The sequence below is a fragment of the Odocoileus virginianus genome, chromosome 6, assembly GCF_023699985.2.
Source record: "Odocoileus virginianus isolate 20LAN1187 ecotype Illinois chromosome 6, Ovbor_1.2, whole genome shotgun sequence".
Lineage (NCBI taxonomy): Eukaryota > Metazoa > Chordata > Mammalia > Artiodactyla > Cervidae > Odocoileus > Odocoileus virginianus.
This window is the reverse complement of record NC_069679.1, coordinates 23,818,774-23,838,210: the sequence shown is the minus strand read 5'-3', so window position 1 is coordinate 23,838,210 and position 19,437 is coordinate 23,818,774. Positions and strand designations below refer to the sequence as shown.

Here is a 19,437-nt window from a genome sequence, read left to right as displayed (position 1 = left end):
ATGACTCTCTCTGGGGAGTGAAATGATAAATTATTTTCTTTACATATTTATCTACTTTGTAAGATTCCTATGATGAGAATATAATTTTCCAACAAGTAACATTAAATTTACTGTTTTGTTTCTAAGTACAGAGTGGCATTAAGTACATTCACATAGTTGTATAACCATCACCACCATCCATCTCCAGAACTTTCATTTTGCTTAACTGAAACTCTGTACTCATTTACACTAATTCTCCCTACACTAACTCTCCATTTCACCCTACCTCTCAAGCACGTATTTTTATAATCAGAAAAAAAAACTATACCAAACTCTCTTATAGTTCCTCTATACTTTTACTTGGATCAGAAACTGACAGACAGTACTGTTATTGCTGAGCTTCTTAAAACCAAAGGCAAAAGCGGAAACGTGATTTACATAGTTCTCATTGACTAATATAAACAGTATGCAAGTTCCTCATGGCCAGTGCTCTTAGCTTCCTTTTGTCCCAATACACTTATGGGTTATTGTGCCTTCCCATTTAACAATTAAATTGTTATTGTGCCTTATGTGTTATTGTGCCTTCCCATTTAAATCAGTGACTCACACTGAATGGGAGGAAGACAAGGAAAGAGTGTGAGAAATGGGGGCACATAATGGTTATTCTCCCCAACACACAAGATAATTCAACTGTCAACATTTTGATCATCACAACTAAACACATAAACATGATTTCTGCTCTAATGAAACCAATATCTTAACACTAAAGCATAAAGGAATAGATCATATGCATCTTTTTATAAATGGTACAATCTAAAATAATAGAAATCTTCAATAATAGAAGATGCTAGAGAAATTCTTTCAAGAGATCAGTTTGTAGAACATTCAAAATAGCATGAAATTAAACTAACTAAATTAAAAAAAAATTTAAGGAACCCAATATAAACAACTGCATCTGTTATTTTAGGTAATTGTTTAGATATAGGGTAATCTGTACTCCAAATTCATCCCTGATGAAAAACAGGCTATATGCACTAGAATTCAAGTGGCACAAGGGCATAACTTTCTTTTAAACTGATATATCCCTAATGCTTAGAGCAGTTTCTAATACAATAAAAAGTGATCAATAAATTTTCTGAACTATCTTTAAGTGCCTATCATCTAATAATTTGCTTAGCAGCCTAATTTCAGAGAGTTTTAACATTAAACAGGACTTTGGAGATCACCACTTTAGCCAGTTAGTCATAAATGTCAAGGGATGAATTAGGTGAAGGAAAAACTGCTAAAGTACTAGTCATAATCACAGAGTAATCTATACTAGCCAAATAAATCACAAGTGTTATGGAAATCTTAGAGAGTACATTAGTAGAATTTGTCCTACATTTATACAAATATCTGAGTCAGTTTCACATTTTAAGCCAAGTATTAAAACCTTTCTAATACACAAAATGTCTAATGCTTCATTAATTAAAGTTCATAAATGTTGACTTGAAAATAACACAAACCAGATCAAACACAGGCATTTAAACTGTTCAGAGAAATATAACTTACATAATAGTTTCAAACAGTCATCCTTCTTTTTTAAGCGGTCTTTAATATCTCCAGAGATGAGTACAGAATATGGACATGCCATTTCTTTTAAAAAGCCACTTATTTCAAGCTGGAAGCTTTCTAGATCATCTCTCCCTTTAAAAAAGAAGAGGCATAAAACATTTACTAAATCTTTACCAAATAATCTGATACTATCAAATCTACTAGCTGATTTTAATTTCATATCAATTCTAAATTTTCACTTTGACATTAAATCCTTAAATGTGTGACCAAAAGTAACATATTAGGTAAGCTTAGGTTAAAGTAATCAAAACATTACTTCTACATATAGAAAGTAACACTTAAATTCAAGAACATAAGTATCTATTCATGAAATTCTAAATCTTTTTATATTTAAATCTCTGATAAATATCTTCCAAAGGGCTTTCCATAAAAGCAGATAAAATGGAAATATTTTATGTTAGTAACTGAAATATTACAGCATTATTATGGCTATAGTTATTAATTGGCTTCAGAGCAAATGATCCATTTCTATCGTATTTCTATGGATTCAGATAATAAATGCAATCATCTAATTAAACCTCAGCACTTATCCTTCTTTCATAATCAAATTATGTGGGAACTTGTGTTGTAAGTTCTGAATTCAGCTTACTTTACTTCAGGTGAATTCTATTAGATTTGGCAAGAAAAAAAAACAATTTTAAAAGTAAGAATAGCATCAGAAGGGAATACTACTTTATCTTCTAGCAAATGCCCAACAAATTTTTATCTTCTACCAAAGACCCACAAGAATTCCAGCTACCAACAGTAATGAATTAAACAAAACTTACAAACTAACAGAGGAATTTTTTACAGATGTATTCCTATGTGAATCCATGTCCTGAGTGATAGGTTTGGTAACATAACTTAAATTTGGGATTACATATACTTTAGGGGGAAAAAAAAAACCTTAATTCCAAAAAAGCAGCATTCAAAAACTAAACTTTTTAATAACCAAATTCAATACTACGTTCAAGACAGCAGACAAACAATAATTATTTATAATTTTGTATAAACTTAAGAAATAATTTTGGGTCAATCAATATAAAATTAAACTGAAAGATATTTAATCACATACTGAAGTTCTTTTTTTTTGAAGTTCTTTGTTTCAATGACTTTTCTTTGTACAGTGAGCACATTAAAGATAAAACTGTAAATCACAACCTATCATTTCATTTTACTAGTAAACAGAAAAGTAAACAAAACTAAATGGCAATACCAGCTGAAGTGATACTTTCTTCCAAGTTGCACAGTGATTTTATTTGAGAGCTTAACCAAACACAGAGCTCTGAAAATTCAGGTGAAGACAGTCCACTCTCTGCTGCCTTTGTAAGTGCTTGCTCTTCCAACAGTGGTCCCTTATACCTAAAAAGGAAAATAGAAAAGATTACAACAATAAGGAAAACCCTAATACATGTAATACTTTAATCAAAGTCTGTTGCCTGTCTTTGTAAATAAAATATTATTGGAACACAGACAATAAATGTATCCATGTATCTGACTGTTTCCCTATATTTGTGACAGAGAAAGCACTGCCAGCAAAACCTAAAATTTTTACTATCTGGTCTGTTATAAAAATAGTTTACTGATTTCTGCTCTACATAATTAACATTTGATTTTTTTGTTTTAAAGTCTTTTAGTAAAATTATCAACCTATTTTAAGATAAATATTACATATAACAAAGTCAAACAGAATAATAACTATACTAAGTTACAGGAATAAGAAAAAAGTAACACAGTTAAAGGAGAATGGATGCAAATTTTAAATTTAAAAATTTAAAGCTGAAAAAGACGTATAAAATTATTTTACTCTTAACCATTTCTTTTATAAGTTTATACTTTTAAACACTGAATAGAACCTTAAATTTTCAAACCACTTTGACATATTATCTTAATTGAATTTGATATTAGTTTTCTTTTATTGTTCTTAGTGTATCTGAGCTTTTTTCCCCCACATTATAAACTTGTAAGTTTTAGCACATATGCTGGGTTTTAACCCACCACAGTTATTTTTCATTTGATTCTCAAACTGTCCTATCTCTGATTAGCGGGAGCCCATTCATGTTAGTCAATGAGTTCTCTGGCTAGTTCCCAGAATTCTTTGAATATTTTTCTTGCTTTCTATGACAATATGTTCTTGCCTTCTACCTGCAACCAGCCATTTCTCCAAGAAGCCCTGATTCTCTTCAATGGTATTTATTTTGAGTACATAATCTGGCAGTAAAGATTAGTCACAGCAACTGTACCTTTTTAAGAGAAATTACATCAGGAGTTCACAGTGCTGTCTTCAATTCAGATTTAGAATTATAGAGTTTTTACCTATTTTGCTTTACATTTTAATCTATTTTTCTCTTACAATGAAAATTCTGGTTTCTTATGACATTTATAGAATCCTAGTATGGCAACCCACTCCAGTATTGTTGCCTGAAAAATGCTATGGACAAAGGAGCTGGTGGACTACAGTTCATGAGGGTCTCAAAGAGTCGGACACAACTCAGTGACTAAACAACAAATATAAAAATAAATATAAATTACATAGTTTCAGAATAGAAAAAACAGTATTACTAATAAAATTACTGAAAACAATTTATATTCTTATTTCTAGAATCCATTCCAGTAAGGATGTCTAGAAAAACAATTTCTTTCCATGTGATTAAATCCTACACAATATATTGAAACTTTATTTCATTCTAGGTTTGCTTTATCATTATGTAAAACATTTTTATGGTTTCAATGTCAAAAACAACACATGGTACATTCAGACAAATCTAGCTTGTAATCTTAATGCTGTTCCCTCTGCTCTGGTTCCCCCCTTCCTCACAGGAAACCATATGTATTAATTTGGGGGTGTCAAACCATGTTTTTAAATACATATACACATGCACGCGTGCACACACACACACATGAGTGCTTAGTCATGCAGTTGTATCTTACTCTTTGCTACCCCTTGGGCTGTAACCCACCAGGCTCTTCTGTCCATGGGATTTCCAGACAAGAATACTGGAGAAGGTAACCATTTCCTTCTCCAGGGGACCTTCCCAACTCAGGGATCAAAGCCACATCTCCTGTGGATCCTGCATTGGCAGGTGGATTCTTTCACTACACCACCTGGGCAGTCCATCCATGCGCACGCACACACACAAATATGTACTTGCTTAGATAAAAGGCAGCCTACTATCTACTGTTCTATTCTTTTAACATATATATATAGATATAGATATGTGTGTGCACGTATATATTAGAAATCAGAAACATTATTCAATCATATGTATGGTTGTATAGTACTCCACTGTCTGGATGTACCATATTTTATTTGCTATCCCCCCATTGAAGGATAGTTTGTTTTTTTGTAGTGCTCTGCTATTATCAAAATTAGGCAAAGAAAAAAAACTGGGAAAATTTTTGTCAGTGTATATATGGGATAGATTTCTAGAGGTGCAGTTGTTAGATCAAAGGGTAAATGGATATGTAACTTTGCTGGATACTATAAAGTCTTCCTATACAAGGATTATGCAATTAAAATACAAAAGTATCCTTTACCCATAACTCACCAAAGATGCCAAACATTTGGATTTTTGACCATATGGTTATCTCAATATAGTTTTAATTTACATTTCTCTTATGGCAAGACTGTACCCTTTTCAGGGTACGTTTAAAGGCCATTTGCATTTCTTTTTCTCTAAATTCTCTGGTCATATCTTAGGAAGGGTTTTTTTAAGTCCCCATTTTGCAGATAAGAAAGTAGGCTTAATGAGGTTAGTATATCTACCTTATGCAGCAGGCCAGAGGAATATTACAATCATCCACTCTTTACAGTAATGCTTTTAAGTTAATATCATGTTAATTCTGGCTTCCCAGGTGGCGCTAGTGGTAAAGAACCTGCCTGTCAAGGAAGCAGACCTAAGAGACGTGGGTTTACTCCCTGGGTCGGAAAGATCCTCTGGAGAAGGAAACGGCAACCCACTCCAGTATTCTTGCCTGCAGGATCCCATAGACAGAGGAGCCTGGCGGGCTACAATCCATGGGATTGCAAAGTCAGACACAACTGAGCAACTAACATTATACTACAGAAGGTAATATCAGAAGATAAACAAGTGATGACATTGTTTCAAAACCAGATTTGACCCAAACTGCTCCAGGTGAACTCAAACTTCTGTCCACACTAAAAAGGAAACAAAATAAATAACCTGGCCAGGTAATGCAGTCAGCTAGGACTAGACCATGTCTGTGCCTCTAACCAAGACTGGTTCCCCTGGTATTACCTTTCTACCATGACTTACAGAGCCTCTCATTCAGATTTCATAGTAAACATCTTGTTTCTCCCTACTTGCTTTCATTTCTGCAATAAAGCAACAATCATGAGCTCTCAAAAAAAATTTAACTATATTATTGGTGATGTTATTTTTACTGAAATGCCAATTGTAAAATTCAACAAAAATTTACTAAATCACCAAAAATACTAAATCTTGAATACACATCCTTAATGCCTCAGCTCATCAAGACAGACAAAAGTAAAAAAGAAAAATGAATGCATGTAACATGAATAGTTAATAACAATCATAATCATAATAGCAACTAACATTTATAAACTAATCTTAGCCCAGTGCTACATGCTGTATGCATATTAACACATTTAATTATAATATCCTATAGGAGACATATTATCACACCCAGTTTGTTCTATCAATTGTTCAATTAGGAAAGTGCCACTCTAATTCCAAACACTGGAGACAACTCCCCTAGGCCTAGACTCCCCCAGGGCCATACACAGTGGAACCACAGTTGCTGATGTGACACTGCTTTAAGCTGGGTGAACCAAATTCAGTCCAGTAGGGCCACTGGCAGATCTTCAAAAGGACATAGTGAAGGTCTATATTACTTTCTTTTTTCTATTTTCATAAGCCAACATATAAAATACGAGACCCTTTTCCCCCCCTGTCATTTACTCACCCTACTGGCTTGTCTCTGATTCAGCTCTCCACTTCTTTCTACTTCCCAAACTCTTCCTCTATGTTCCATCCATAAACAATAACTCTCCTATTCTGTCAGTGTCTTCTCAGAAAGATTTATCCCCACTACTTTAAGCCTTGGGTATTTCTCTCACAAGTGCCCAAAGGTCAAACGGTGGGGTTTTTGTTCTCCTTGCTTCCCAATACAGCATTCATATCACTCACTGCTCCCTATTATCTTTTTTTAAATTGAAAAGTTGTTTTACAATGTTGTGTTAGTCTTAGATGTACAACAAAGTGATTCAGGTATATGTACAAACATATCTTTCTATTCAGATTCTTTTCCCATATAGATTTTTATAAAATACTGAGTCTAGTTACCTGTGCTACACAGTAGGTCCCTGTTTATTTTATGTATATAATCCCTAATTTATCTCTCCCCCCAACATCCTCCCACTTTGGCAACCATACATTTGTTTTCTACATCCTGTGGGTCTATTTCTGTTTTGTATGAAAGTTCATTTTTGTATCACTTATATGATTCCACATATGAGCAATATTGTATGATATTTATCACTGACTGGCTTATTTCACTTAACTTCTACGTTCATCCATGTTGTGTAAATGGCATTATTTCAGTCTTTTATGGCTGAGTAATATTCCACTGTATAAATACACCACATGTTTATCCATTTCCTCTGTCAATGGACATTTAGGTTGCTTCCCTATCATGGCTATTATAAACAGAGCTGCAATGAACACTGCAATGCATGTATCTTTTCAAATTCTGGTTTTCTCCAGATGTACACCCAGGAGTGGGAATGCAGGATCACAGGGAAGTTCTATTTTTTGTTTTTTAAGGAACCTCCACACTGTTCTCCATAATGGTTTTAACAATTTACATTTCTACCAACAGTATAGGAGGGTTCCCTTTTCTCCACATCCTCTCCAGCATTTATTACTTGTAGACGTTTTCAAGATGGCCATTCTGACCAGTGTGAGGTGACACTTCATTGTAGCTTTTACATTTCTCCAATAATTAACAATGTTGAGCATTTTTTCATGTACTTTTTGGTCATGTGTATGTCTTCTCTGGAGAAATGTCTACTTAGATCTTCTGCCTGTTTTCTGATTGACCCCATTTTCTCATGAATATCTCCTGCTCTCTCTAGGCTCAGGCCTGTCAGATGTGCCACCCTCTTTCTCTCATGGTTTTCACTGATCAATCTCTTGGATACTCATCAACATTTGCTGTGCTCAGTTTCCTCTCCATTCCTATTTTTTTCAAGGATACTGAGTGTCTTCAAAATCCACATCTATACCCTTTCCAATACCCTGAGTTCTCAGCCTCTTTTCCAACCTTTGCCACTACACATAAGTAAGCCACACCATCACTTGGAACTACATCACATCAGAAATCACTAATCTGAACAAGTCACTCCCTGACCACGGCCTACTTATTCTACCTTCCAACTTGCCCTTTTGACCACACTTGATTCCATCTGTACCTGTTTCTATGCTGCTTCTGTATTTACTAGCTCCTGGCTGTCTTCACTTTCTTCCTTGTCCAACTGAAGTTCCAAAGTATATCATTTTATTTTATTGCTCAATAAATACTTATCAACAAATCATCAATATCATCATCTCCTTCAGCTCTAATATCTAATCCAATCAATCACTAAGACCAGTAATGGGTGCAGGTGCAGACTCTTTGCAACTCCAAAGATTGGAGCCTGTCTGGCTCCTCTGCCCATGAAACTTTCCAGGCAAGAATACTGGAATAGGTTGTCATTTCCTACTTCAAGGGATTTTCCCAATCCAGGGATCAAACCTGCGTTTCCAGCATTCAGGCAGATTCTTCACCACAGCGCCACCTGGGAAGCCCAAGACCAGTAATGTACATCTTTCTATATCCACCGCCACTAAGCAACCATCACTTGCCTAGACTACTAAAAAATTCTTCCATCTATTCTCTACCATGCTGACAGAACTAACTTTTTAAACTAGACATCTAAACACTCCCCTTTTTAAATTCATTAATCATGTTGCACTTCTGTTACGACAAAGAACAAAATCCACAACATGGCCTAAAAGGTGCTGCAAGCCCTGTTCCTCACCTAAATCTCATCAATCCAGTCTTCAACACTGCTCCTTGCTCTCTGCCCTCCAGCTGTATCAGCCTACTTCAAGTTCCCTTATTTGACTCTCAACTGCCTGGCCCTATGCCTACCTCTGTGCGTTCTGTGACTTGAACCTTTCTTCATTCATCTACCCATTCATTCAACCACTATTTATTGTACCAGACCTGACTGTAAGATGTTTCGAGGAACAAGACAGGTAAAACACCTGTTCTCCTGGAGCTGATTTGTGTGTGTGTGTATTAGCAGGTGGAGAGGGTGGTGTTCAAGAGAAAATAACAAATGTGCAGGACAAGATAATCTGGAATAGGGATAAGGGCTGTGAAAAAAACAGGATTATGGCTGAGGAAGAACCTATCTTCCAGTATTTATTCCCATGCCTTTAAGTATTAACATCATTCCAGGAGCTTTCACAGCACTCGCCACTCTGAACTGCAAGCACCAGTAGACTATACATTCCTCGACTAGTTAAGCTACTAGTAACCTGAAAACTTTTTCGTTGGCCTAGCACATAAAATACACATTAGTGAATACAGGTTAACATCAAATTAATGTTGTTAATGAATGGAAGAAACGGTTAATGAATGGATTCACACTGAATTAAAACTCCTTCTCTGGTTAAGGGAGGAGGAGTGATTTGCCCCGGAGACAACAGCTGCACTCTGGACTAGGAAAGCCTCACAAAAATAACCCCCGCGGGGCAGAAACACTTTCTCCCAAAGGAGTGCTGCCAGCCAGGCCCCTCCGCGCCTTCGCCGTGGGTCCCCGTTGCTGAGTTTCGAAACAACGAGTTCGGGAAAGGGGGCCACGCGCCCTAGCTTTTCAGGCCTGCTCCACCCCCCAAACGGATTTCTCTCCCGCCTCCCTCTTAACTCCGTCGGCGCCGGAGGCAGCGAGGCAGGGAAGGAGGCCTGCACCGAGCCGCAGGAGCCCAGCCGGAGGCCCACATGAGGGAGACTGCGGCAGCCATGGGGAGAGACAGCTTACGTTTTCCGGGGAATGGCGATCCCAGGACTACTCACCCCAGCGCCTCCAGTGTGTCCAGCACGTCCCCCTCCATCGTAGGTTCGGGACCCGGATCCGGACCTCTCATGGTCCTTCGGCCCGAGGCTGTTCCGTTCTCTAAGGAGCCCGCCGGAAATCGGCGTCCACGGTGCCAAGGTTCCGGCCGGATCTCAACCTGAACTGCCTAGGCGGAGTATATAAACGTTCCTGACCTGCAGGCAATTGGCTGTTCTGCCTAAAACTACTTTATATACACAAACTATAATAGCTTTTTAAAATGATATCAACAACAAATAGTAGTAATAAAAAGGCTTAAGTTTTGTCTTATCGAACATCGTTATTCTACCCAAGTTGTTTTTGACAGATCAGATTCCTGCCCTCTTTTTATAACAAAAATCCTGAAATAAAATATTACCTTGAGCTAAAATTGTACGGAATATCATGTGCCTACGCAAATAATTTTTAAGTCAAATGCACAATAAAGCTCCAACTTTAAAGAAGAAAGAAAGAGAAGGCGATGTATAACAAAGTGTTGTTTCATTATGCAACATAGATCAAAGAAATGATCAGATGCTTGCATTTATCTGTAGAATTCCCTTCAACACGTGCAGACTATGTGTTGCACTCCTGAAAAAATATAGGTGAGTGTGACACTTCCCTGGTGGTCCAGTGACTAAGACTCCCTGCCCTCAATACAGGGAGCTCAGGTTCAATCCCTGGTCAGGGAACTAGAGCCCATAGGTCGCAACTAAAAAAGAAACAACAGTATTCCCTCTGTACGCTATTTATGGACAATTCAGTGTCTATCTAATGGATACAAAAATATTTTAGGGCCCATAAAAGAGTCCGCATAGAGCATAAAATCATTAACAGCTGTATCTCCCAAATAAATATCCAAATAAACACGTAAAAATTTATCCTTTTAAAGGACTGTCCCAAGCCTTACAGAATGGTATAACATCCTTGGCCCTAGTCCACTGAAGTCAGTTATGTTCTCACCTACCTTATCATTGTTACTAATAAAGAACTTGCCAATACATTTGTAAAACCGAGGGAGAAGTTTACCCATAAATTTGAATAACTTTGAATAATGACTCTTCTTCTGTGACAACCTGGAGGGGTGCGATGGGGTGAAAGGTGGGAGGGAGGCTCAATAGGAAGGAGACATATGTATACCTATGGTTGATCCATGTTGATGTGTGGCAGAAACCAACACAGTATTATAATTATTCTTCAACTAAAAATAAAAAAATATAATGACTCCTCTACCATATACCCAGGCTTAAGTATAAAATTATTTGCAGGTTAGTGGTTAAGAATCTGCCTTCCAATGCAGGGGAAGCAGTTTGATCCCTGGTCAGGAACTAAGATCCCACACGCCACCCAGTAATAAGTCCACACAACTATCCAGCCTCGGCGCCTGGAGAGAAGCCTTGTGCCACAACCAAGACCCCTGCGCGTGCTCTGTAGCGTCTGACTCTTTGCAACCCCATGGACTGTAGCCCACCAGGCTCCTCTGTCCATGGAATTTTCCAGGCAAGAATACTGGAGTGGGCTGCCATTTCCTTCTGCAGGTGATCTTCCTGACTCAAGAATGGAACTCACGTCTCCTGCATCGCAGGAGGATTCTTTACTGCTGAGCCACTAGGGAAGTCAATGGAGACCAGATGCAGTCATAAATAAATACTTTTTTTAAAAAAGACCGAAATCATAAAAAGTATGCTCTCTTACATTATAATTAGTGAATCAATAAAAAAAGAAAAATTTTTTAAATCCCCAAACATTTAATGCTCAGAATTTAAGCAATGCACTACTTCTGAATAATCAGATTAAACTAGCAATTAAACTAGGAAAAAAATGGATGTGAGAAAATATTTTTGAACTGAATAACCTTAAAAATACCATGTGAAGGATACAGATAGACCCATACTTAAAAGAAAATATATAACATTAAATGCACATATTAGAAGATATTTCAGTTTCAAAAGATTGAAAATTAATTATCTAAGTATCAATTGCAAGAAGGTGAAAAGCAAAACAATTATATCCAAAGAAAGAGAAATGAGAGAAAGTACAATAAAGAAATTAAGATAAATTTGAGTCTTTTTGCAGACTAGTAGTATTGACAAACCTTTAACCAAGCTGATCAGGAAAAAAATAAATAAGTACAAAAGCAGCAGCAGCAGACAACCATCATTAGGAATAAAAAAGACGACACAGGTACTTTGTCATCAGATATTAGACAGTTAATAAAAGGATGTTATGAATACTTTCATGCCAATAAATTTGAAAATCTATAGTTGATAAATTCCTGGAGAAACACTATTTAACAAAAATGATACAAGGAATTTTTTTAAATGAATAGTTTATATCTATTAAGGAATAACAAATTAAAAACCACCAACAAAAAATGCTCCAAGCCCAAAGTGTTTTCCTGATTTTTCCAAAAACTTATAAAATAACACCAATCTTATATAAATTTTTCCAGAGACTAGAAAAACATGGAGTATTTTGCAATGCTTTTTATAAGGACAAAATTATCTTTTAAAAGATCAATAAGAACATTATTAAAAAGAATTTATAGACCAGTTCCTCTCATGAAAAGATAGCTGCACTTACACAGTCACTTGAGTATCACAAAGTCACTAATGTAGTTCAGGTTTCTTCACTATGTGGTCCTGGATCAATGGGATATCCAAATCATGACCTCTACTTCATGCTATTGTCAACACAAATAATCAATCAACAATCTATTTTAAGGAATGGAAGAGCGTTTTATTCAAGCCAAGCTGAGGCCCATAGCCTGGGAAACACAGATTCAAGAAGCACTTGAATTGTGTTCACATCAGACTACCACAAAAAAAGGGGGAGGCTTATATAGGTAAAAACCACAAAGTTACATAAGTTGTCTGTCAAGAAGTAGGATTGGAGTCAGCAAGAAGTAAGAATATGTTTGTTGAGCAAGGTTAGTTGGTATCCAAAATAGCTGCACAGTTTCAGGGAAAGACTTGAAGACCAGAAGGTTGCAGCTGGCAGCTGCTGGCAAGTACTGTTTTGAAAATGGCTGCTGGTATCCTTGACTGTGACACAGCTCAGAAAATTCAAGTTCTCAGTGATGCAGGAACACGTCTGAAAACACATCCACAATGGCCACCAAGCTCCATTTTGGATGACAAAACCCCAGTTACCCCATTTAATTTTTAATTGATCTTAAATATGTTATCACTGAATTCTTTCCTTTGGAAAGCACTGATGATCAATTTTATTCTTGTTAGGTCCTTTCATTGCCAAAATAGCTAATAACCTGCTCCAGATCCATTGAGTTCCTCAGGGCTGGGATGGGTTTGGCCCAGAAAATTTGCATTGGAAGGAGGAGAGACACGAAGAGTACATTCCAGGCTGGGGTCACATTTGAGCACCCCGAGACCTCAGGGATATGGTCCCAAGCGGGTTACGTTTTGATCACCATCGGAGTTAGTTGCTCCCTTCGGGATATAATTGAAACCACACACCTCATCTTGGGACTCAAGCACACTCATACTTCAGATGACTTGAACCCACAATCTCGCAGCTGAAATCACACACCTGGTCCTCAGGACTTAATAAAGCTCAGGGTTTTTGTGTTACACCACAGAAGGAATTCTGTGAGAGCTGAAGTTCTAGACAAGGAGGAGACTTACTAATACAGGACACTTGTGAAGGATACCAATGGGCAGGCAAGCCTGCTCTAAGTGGGAAAGCAGGCATATTTAGAGAGATACACATTCCAGAGACAGAGCAACATTGCTCTCAAAAGGTGAGAGCGGCCCTAGGAGACACCACACTCTGAGTGTGGCCACCTCAGAAAGCAAGAAACCCCAAGGTGTGGAGGGTGGTTAGTTTTTAATGGGGTGAGTAATTTCATAGGCTGATAAGTGGGAGGATTGTTCCAACTATTTTGAGGAAGGAGTGGAAATTTCCAGGAATTTGGCCACCACTCACTTCTTGGTCTTTTATGGTCAGCCTCAGAACTGTCATGGTGCCTGTGGCGTGTCATTTAGCTAATACATTACAGTGAGTGTATGAGGAGGCTCAAGGTCTACAGAAGTTCATTCTTCTGCCATCTTGGACCTAATTGGTTTTAACCAGTTTTTGTCATATTCGCAATAGTTGTGTCAATCTCTTAATGGTTTTGCCCTACCCTGTTCCCTTGTCTCATTCCCTCTTCAGAGATTTTACTCCCATAATTGTATGGGAAACAGAGAGGTGACAGACGGTGTCTCCTATAGCTGCTTCAAGACTAAGCAAGGTATTGACCCTGTCTATCAGGGAGTAAAAACCTCTGGATACCTCTTTACAGGCCCCAGGAGCAGAACAGCTCCTTGTGTTAAGTCCCTATGGGCTGGAATCCTTGCATAACCATCCTTTTTATGAGTAACTGTGGTAACTGCTTCTATAGTCTTCCTATGAATTATTTTGAAGATGAAGCACTTTTGCAACAGCATTAGAATACAATATAACTGTCCATAAGTTACAAGACTTAAAAGGCATGGTTAAACATCTGGTTACAAAATAATCAATAAAGAAACTTGGTTACATAACCAGAATTACAACTGATTACATTTAACACAGTCTGGGCTTGGGAAAGTAATTTATGTTTTTTGTTTTTTTTTTCCATTTATTTTTATTAATTGGAGGCTAATTACTTTACATCATTACAGTAGTTTTTGTCATACATTGAAATGAATTAGCCATGGATTTACATGTATTCCCCATCCCAGTCCCCCCTCCCACCTCCCTCTCCACCCGATCCCTCTGGGTCTTCCCAGTGCACCAGGCCCGAGCACTTGTCTCGTGTACCCAACCTGGGCTGGTGATCTGTTTCACCCTAGGTAATATACATGTTTCAATGCTGTTCTCGTGAAACATCCCACCCTAAAATTTATGTTTATATAGGCTTCTCGGCCTGAATTTTCTATCTCTGGAGATAGTGTCCTTCTGCCTCCAGATGTGGGGGTGTACCTTTCTCATGGCAGATTTATTTCCTGCTTTTAGGGAGACAGAAAGGAGGATGAGAGTGGGCCTCTTGCATTGGCTGTTTCTTAAGTAATTTTAATTCAAATTAATCAATATGCCATTGAGGCATATTTTGGGGTAGCCTACTTATGGTCTTCCCTTGTGGCTCAACTGGTAAAGAGTCCACCTACAGTGTGGGAGAGACCTGGGTTTCATCCCTGGGTTGGAAAGATCTCCCGGAGAAGGGAAAGGCTACCCACTCCAGTATTCTGCCCTGGAGAATTCCATGGACAATCTATGGGGTCCCAAAGAGTTGGACACGACTGAGCATCACTTTCACTTAGGTCCACAATAGCACCATCTTCTAAATCATCTCGAAAAGTTTCACATATTAAAACCTGAGCTGGTAACTGTGAAGAACCAATGGTTTAAAAGAGTCCTCCATTTGTTTGAACCAATTTTTAGTTCTGAGAACAGGTCAGTTCAGTTAAATAGTTCCATCTCATTTTCTAGAGGAGGAAATGGCAACACGCTCCCACACTGCAGTATTCTTGCCTGGAAAATCTCACTGACAGAGGAGCCTGGTAGTCCAAAGGGTCATAAAAAAGTCTGACATGACTGAACAACTAAGGACTACATCTCACTTTAGGAGGTGATGAATATACTGGGCTCCCAGAACTTGGACCATGGAGCAAACAATCAGGTATTTAATAAGAGGCACTTTCATGGAAATAAAAGAAAAACAAAAGTTCATGATTGGAGCAACTTATAAACCAGTTTCTGCGTCCAAGAAACAGTCAATTAAAATTTCTAGATGTCAGAGTGAAAGCTTCCTTTGCAGTTTGAAATGCCTCTAATGATGTCATCAGGTGCTCAAGTAAACTTTCTGAAGTGGCTCATGAGGACTGTTTAAATATGAGCTGTGGCAAGGTCTCTGAAGTTTATATCAAGTCATTTAGCTTCAGGAAAAGGGCTTAGTTTGGGAGTTCTGAATTCTGGAGAAATCAGGGAGAAAAAGAAAAATATTTCAATTCTGCTTACAAGGTTTTAATTTACTAAATTGTTTTAAGTTTAAAAATTTTTTCCTTGTATCTGTGAAACAAATTATTAAAAATCAGTAATATTTTAGACAAAATCATACAAAATAATAATATTTATCAATTCATTCAGTCTCATGTAATTAATTCTTGTGCTTGAGTGCCATTTTTCTATTAGTTCCACTGGTCATGTCTGATGATTGAAGGTGATAAGAACAGTGGTAATTTCAAGAAGTTTGCAAGACTTTTGTTAAAGCTTTCATGATTTGCCTGGTGAAGTGGAAGCTATGATCACTGGACATAGCGAAAGGTATACCAAGTGGAAAATACATTTTTTTTAAAGTTTCTTTGGCATCAACATATATGTACCTAATATGGGAGAAATCAAATTTATAAAATAAATATTAAATACATAAAGGGAGAAACTGATGGGAATATAGCAGGAGACTAACACACCACTGGATAGATCTTCTAGAGAGAAAATCAATATGGCAATACAGATCCTAAATGATACAATAGAACAGTTTGGTTTAGTTGACATTTTCAGGATATTACACCCCCCCAAAAAAAAAAAACCATAATACACACTCTTTCAAGTGTACATGGACTATTCCCTAGGACTGACTCCATACTAGGGTGCAAAACTAACCTCAAAAAATGTAAGAGGATAGAAATTATTTCAAACATTTTCTCTGGCCACAATGGCATGAAACTAGGAATCAATCACAGGAAACGAAATGAGAAAAAAAATCCAATTACATAGAGCCTAAACAAAATGCTACTAAAAGACCAATGGGTCAACAAGGACATCAAAAAGGAAATTTAAAAATTCCTTGAGATAAATAACAATGAAAACACAGCCATAGAAAATCTATGGGATGTATCACAAGAAGTTCTTAGAATTAAAACTTAGAAGTTCATAGCAAGATAGGCCTTTCTCAAAAAGTAAAAATAAAAAACTTAACATACAACCTAAAAGAATTAGAAAAAAGAACAAATAAAACTAAAGTCAGAAGAAGGAAATAAAAATAAAAATCAGGGAGGAAATAAATCAAAATTAAAAAACAATAGAAAACAAAAATCAATAAAACTCTTTGAAAGGGTAAGCAAGATTGACAAACCTCTGGCCAGGCTCAGCAAGAAGGAAACAGAACTCAAATAAAATAAAATATGAAAAAGGATAAATCTCAACTGATACCACAGAAATCAAAACATTAAAGAGCCATAGGAGAATATGATAAACTGACAATATGCCAAAACATGCCATCAAATTTGATCAAATAGAAGAAATAGACAACTTTCTAAAAACATACAACCCACCAAAATTAAATCAAGAAAGATAGATAATTTTAACAGACCAATTACTAAAAGTGAAACCTATGACTTAAAAGAAAAATTCCCTACAAACAGAAGTCCAGAACCAGATAGCTTCATGGTGAATTTTATCAAACATACAAAAAAGGAACCTAGGCTGATCCTTCTCAAACTCTTCTAAAAGATTAAAGAGGAGAGAATACTCCCAAAGACATTCTATGAAGCCACCAACAGCCTGATATCAAAACCAGAAAAAGATATTGCCAAATAAAAAATTATAGGCCTATATCTTTGATGAATATAGATGCAAAAACTCTCAACAAAATATTAGTAAACCAAATTCAACAACACATAAAAAAAAAATCATACACCATGACCAAGTAAGATTCATCCCAAGTTCACAAGGACTGCTCAACATAGGCAGATCAGTCAATGTAACACACCACAGCAACAAAAGTCAAAAACACATGATCATCTTAGAAGATGCAGAAAAAGCATTTGACAAAATTCAACATTCATTCATGATAGACTCTTACCAAAGTGGGTATAGAGGGAACATATCTCAAGATATGAAAGCCATTTATGACAAACCCACATCCAATATAATACTCAATGCTAAAAGCCCTCCCAGTAAAATCTGGGACAAAGGATGCACACTATCACCACTTCTATTCAAAACAGTAAGGCAATCAGACATAAAAAATAAATAAAATGGTGCTCGCTTCAGCAGCACATATACTAAAATTGGAATGACACAGAGAAGATTAGCATAGCCCCTGTGCAAGGATGACATGCAAATTCATGAAGCGCTCCATATTTTTTAAAAAGGAATGCATCTGAGTCAGCTCTGATGAGGTGGATGAACCTAGAACCTATTATACAGAGTGAAGTGAGTCAGAAAGAGAAAGATAAATATCGTATTCTAATGCACATATATGGAATCTCGTAAATAAATTCTTGAGAACCATTTTTCAAGGCAGCAATGAGGAAACAGAAATAGAGAACAGACTTATGGACATGGGGAGAGGGGAGGAGAGGGTGAGATATATGGAGAGAGAAACATGGAAACTTATATTACCGTATGTAAAATAGATAGCCAACCGGAATTTGCTGTATGGCTCAGGAAACTCAAATAGGGGCTCTGTATCAACCTAGAGTGGTGGGATGGGGAGGGAGATTCAAAAGAGAGGGGATATATGTATATCTATGGCTGATTCATGTTGAGGTCTGACGGAAAACAACAAAGTTCTGTAAAGCAATTATCCTTCAATAAAAAAATAAATTTAAAAAATGTATTCAAACTGAAAGAGAAGAAGTAAAACTGTCACTATAGGCAGATGACATGATACTATATAGAGAAAATCATAAGGACTCCACATACAAGCTACTAGATCTAATAAATTAATTCAGCAACATTCAGAAATTGGTCGCATTTCTTTACACCAACTAAAGAAATATCAGAAAGGGAATGTCAACAAACAGCCCCTTTTAAAATGGCACCTTTACCTACTGCTGCCGCCAACCTCATCTCCCAGCAGATGTAGACAAAAAATCTCTGGAGATGCCATTGCTGCCAAAATCCTGGCTCTCTATGTACAGAAATACGGTGACAGAGTTATGAAGGAGAAGGAAAGAGTGGCTTTATTTCTCTGCCAGGAAAAAGAAGAAGAAAGTAGGCTAGCAACTCAAGAACTGTGCAACCCCCACTTCCAATCCCTGGAATAGAGAGAGGCTATATAGTCAGGCATTTTATACAGTTCATGAGGTTCTCATGGCAAGTATACTGGGGTAGTTTGCCATTCCCTCCTTCAGAGAATCATGTTTTGTCAGAATTCTCTGCTATGACCCATTTGTCTTGGGTGGCCCTGCATGGCATGGCTCATAGCTTCATTGAGTTATGCAAGCCCCTTCACCACAACAAGGCATCCATGCAATGGACATGAACTTGGGCAAACTCCCAAGAGATGGTGAGGGACAGGGAGGCCTGGTGTGCTGCAGTCCTTGGGGTTGCAAAGAGTCCAACTGAGTGACTGAACAACAACAGTAACATGTAGTTAGGCAGGGTATGTGATAAGGATCAAGGAAATAACAGTCTTGCATTCTTCTTTCTTCTGCAAAATTTCAATGGGGTGGGTGAGTTTGCTAACAAGATTAGGGTGTATGTAGGGTTTTAGGTGGTGGAGGTTTCTAAGTTTCTCTGATCCCTTTAATCGTGACTCTGGCAGTTTTGTGGCCCTTCGATTAGCAACTGTTTGAATCTGCTCTTTGGAATTCAAAGAAGGTCTTGGAGGCTGGAGTGTTCCCTATAAGAAATGAGGGACAAAAAGGCCTCCATGTCCAGGAGGCCCACAGGGCCTTGCTCCACATCATTATCAGGTCACTGTCACTGCTGCTGTACAAACTACGCTTCAGTTTTCTCTTTTAAAATTC

The 19,437-nt window shown here is 37.2% G+C and overlaps 1 protein-coding gene and 1 non-coding gene across 2 annotated transcripts in view; one reads left to right on the top strand and one right to left on the bottom strand.

The window, feature by feature from the left end:
- Nucleotides 1–9,798, bottom strand: part of FAM98B (family with sequence similarity 98 member B) — a 30,110-nt gene extending 20,312 nt beyond the window's left edge. The window contains exons 1-3 of the mRNA XM_020915499.2: nt 9,679–9,798; nt 2,789–2,934; nt 1,531–1,665 (exon numbers count right to left, since the gene is read on the bottom strand). Of these exons, the coding sequence (XP_020771158.1) occupies nt 1,531–1,665; nt 2,789–2,934; nt 9,679–9,749 (352 nt within the window). The 5' untranslated portion in view covers nt 9,750–9,798. The remainder of the gene's footprint in view (nt 1–1,530; nt 1,666–2,788; nt 2,935–9,678) is intronic.
- A 7,923-nt stretch (nt 9,799–17,721) lies between these two features.
- On the top strand, nt 17,722–17,828 carry LOC139035728 (U6 spliceosomal RNA). The gene has a single exon (XR_011488447.1). It is a non-coding gene; the product is annotated as a U6 spliceosomal RNA (small nuclear RNA).
- The last annotated feature ends 1,609 nt before the right edge of the window (nt 17,829–19,437 follow it).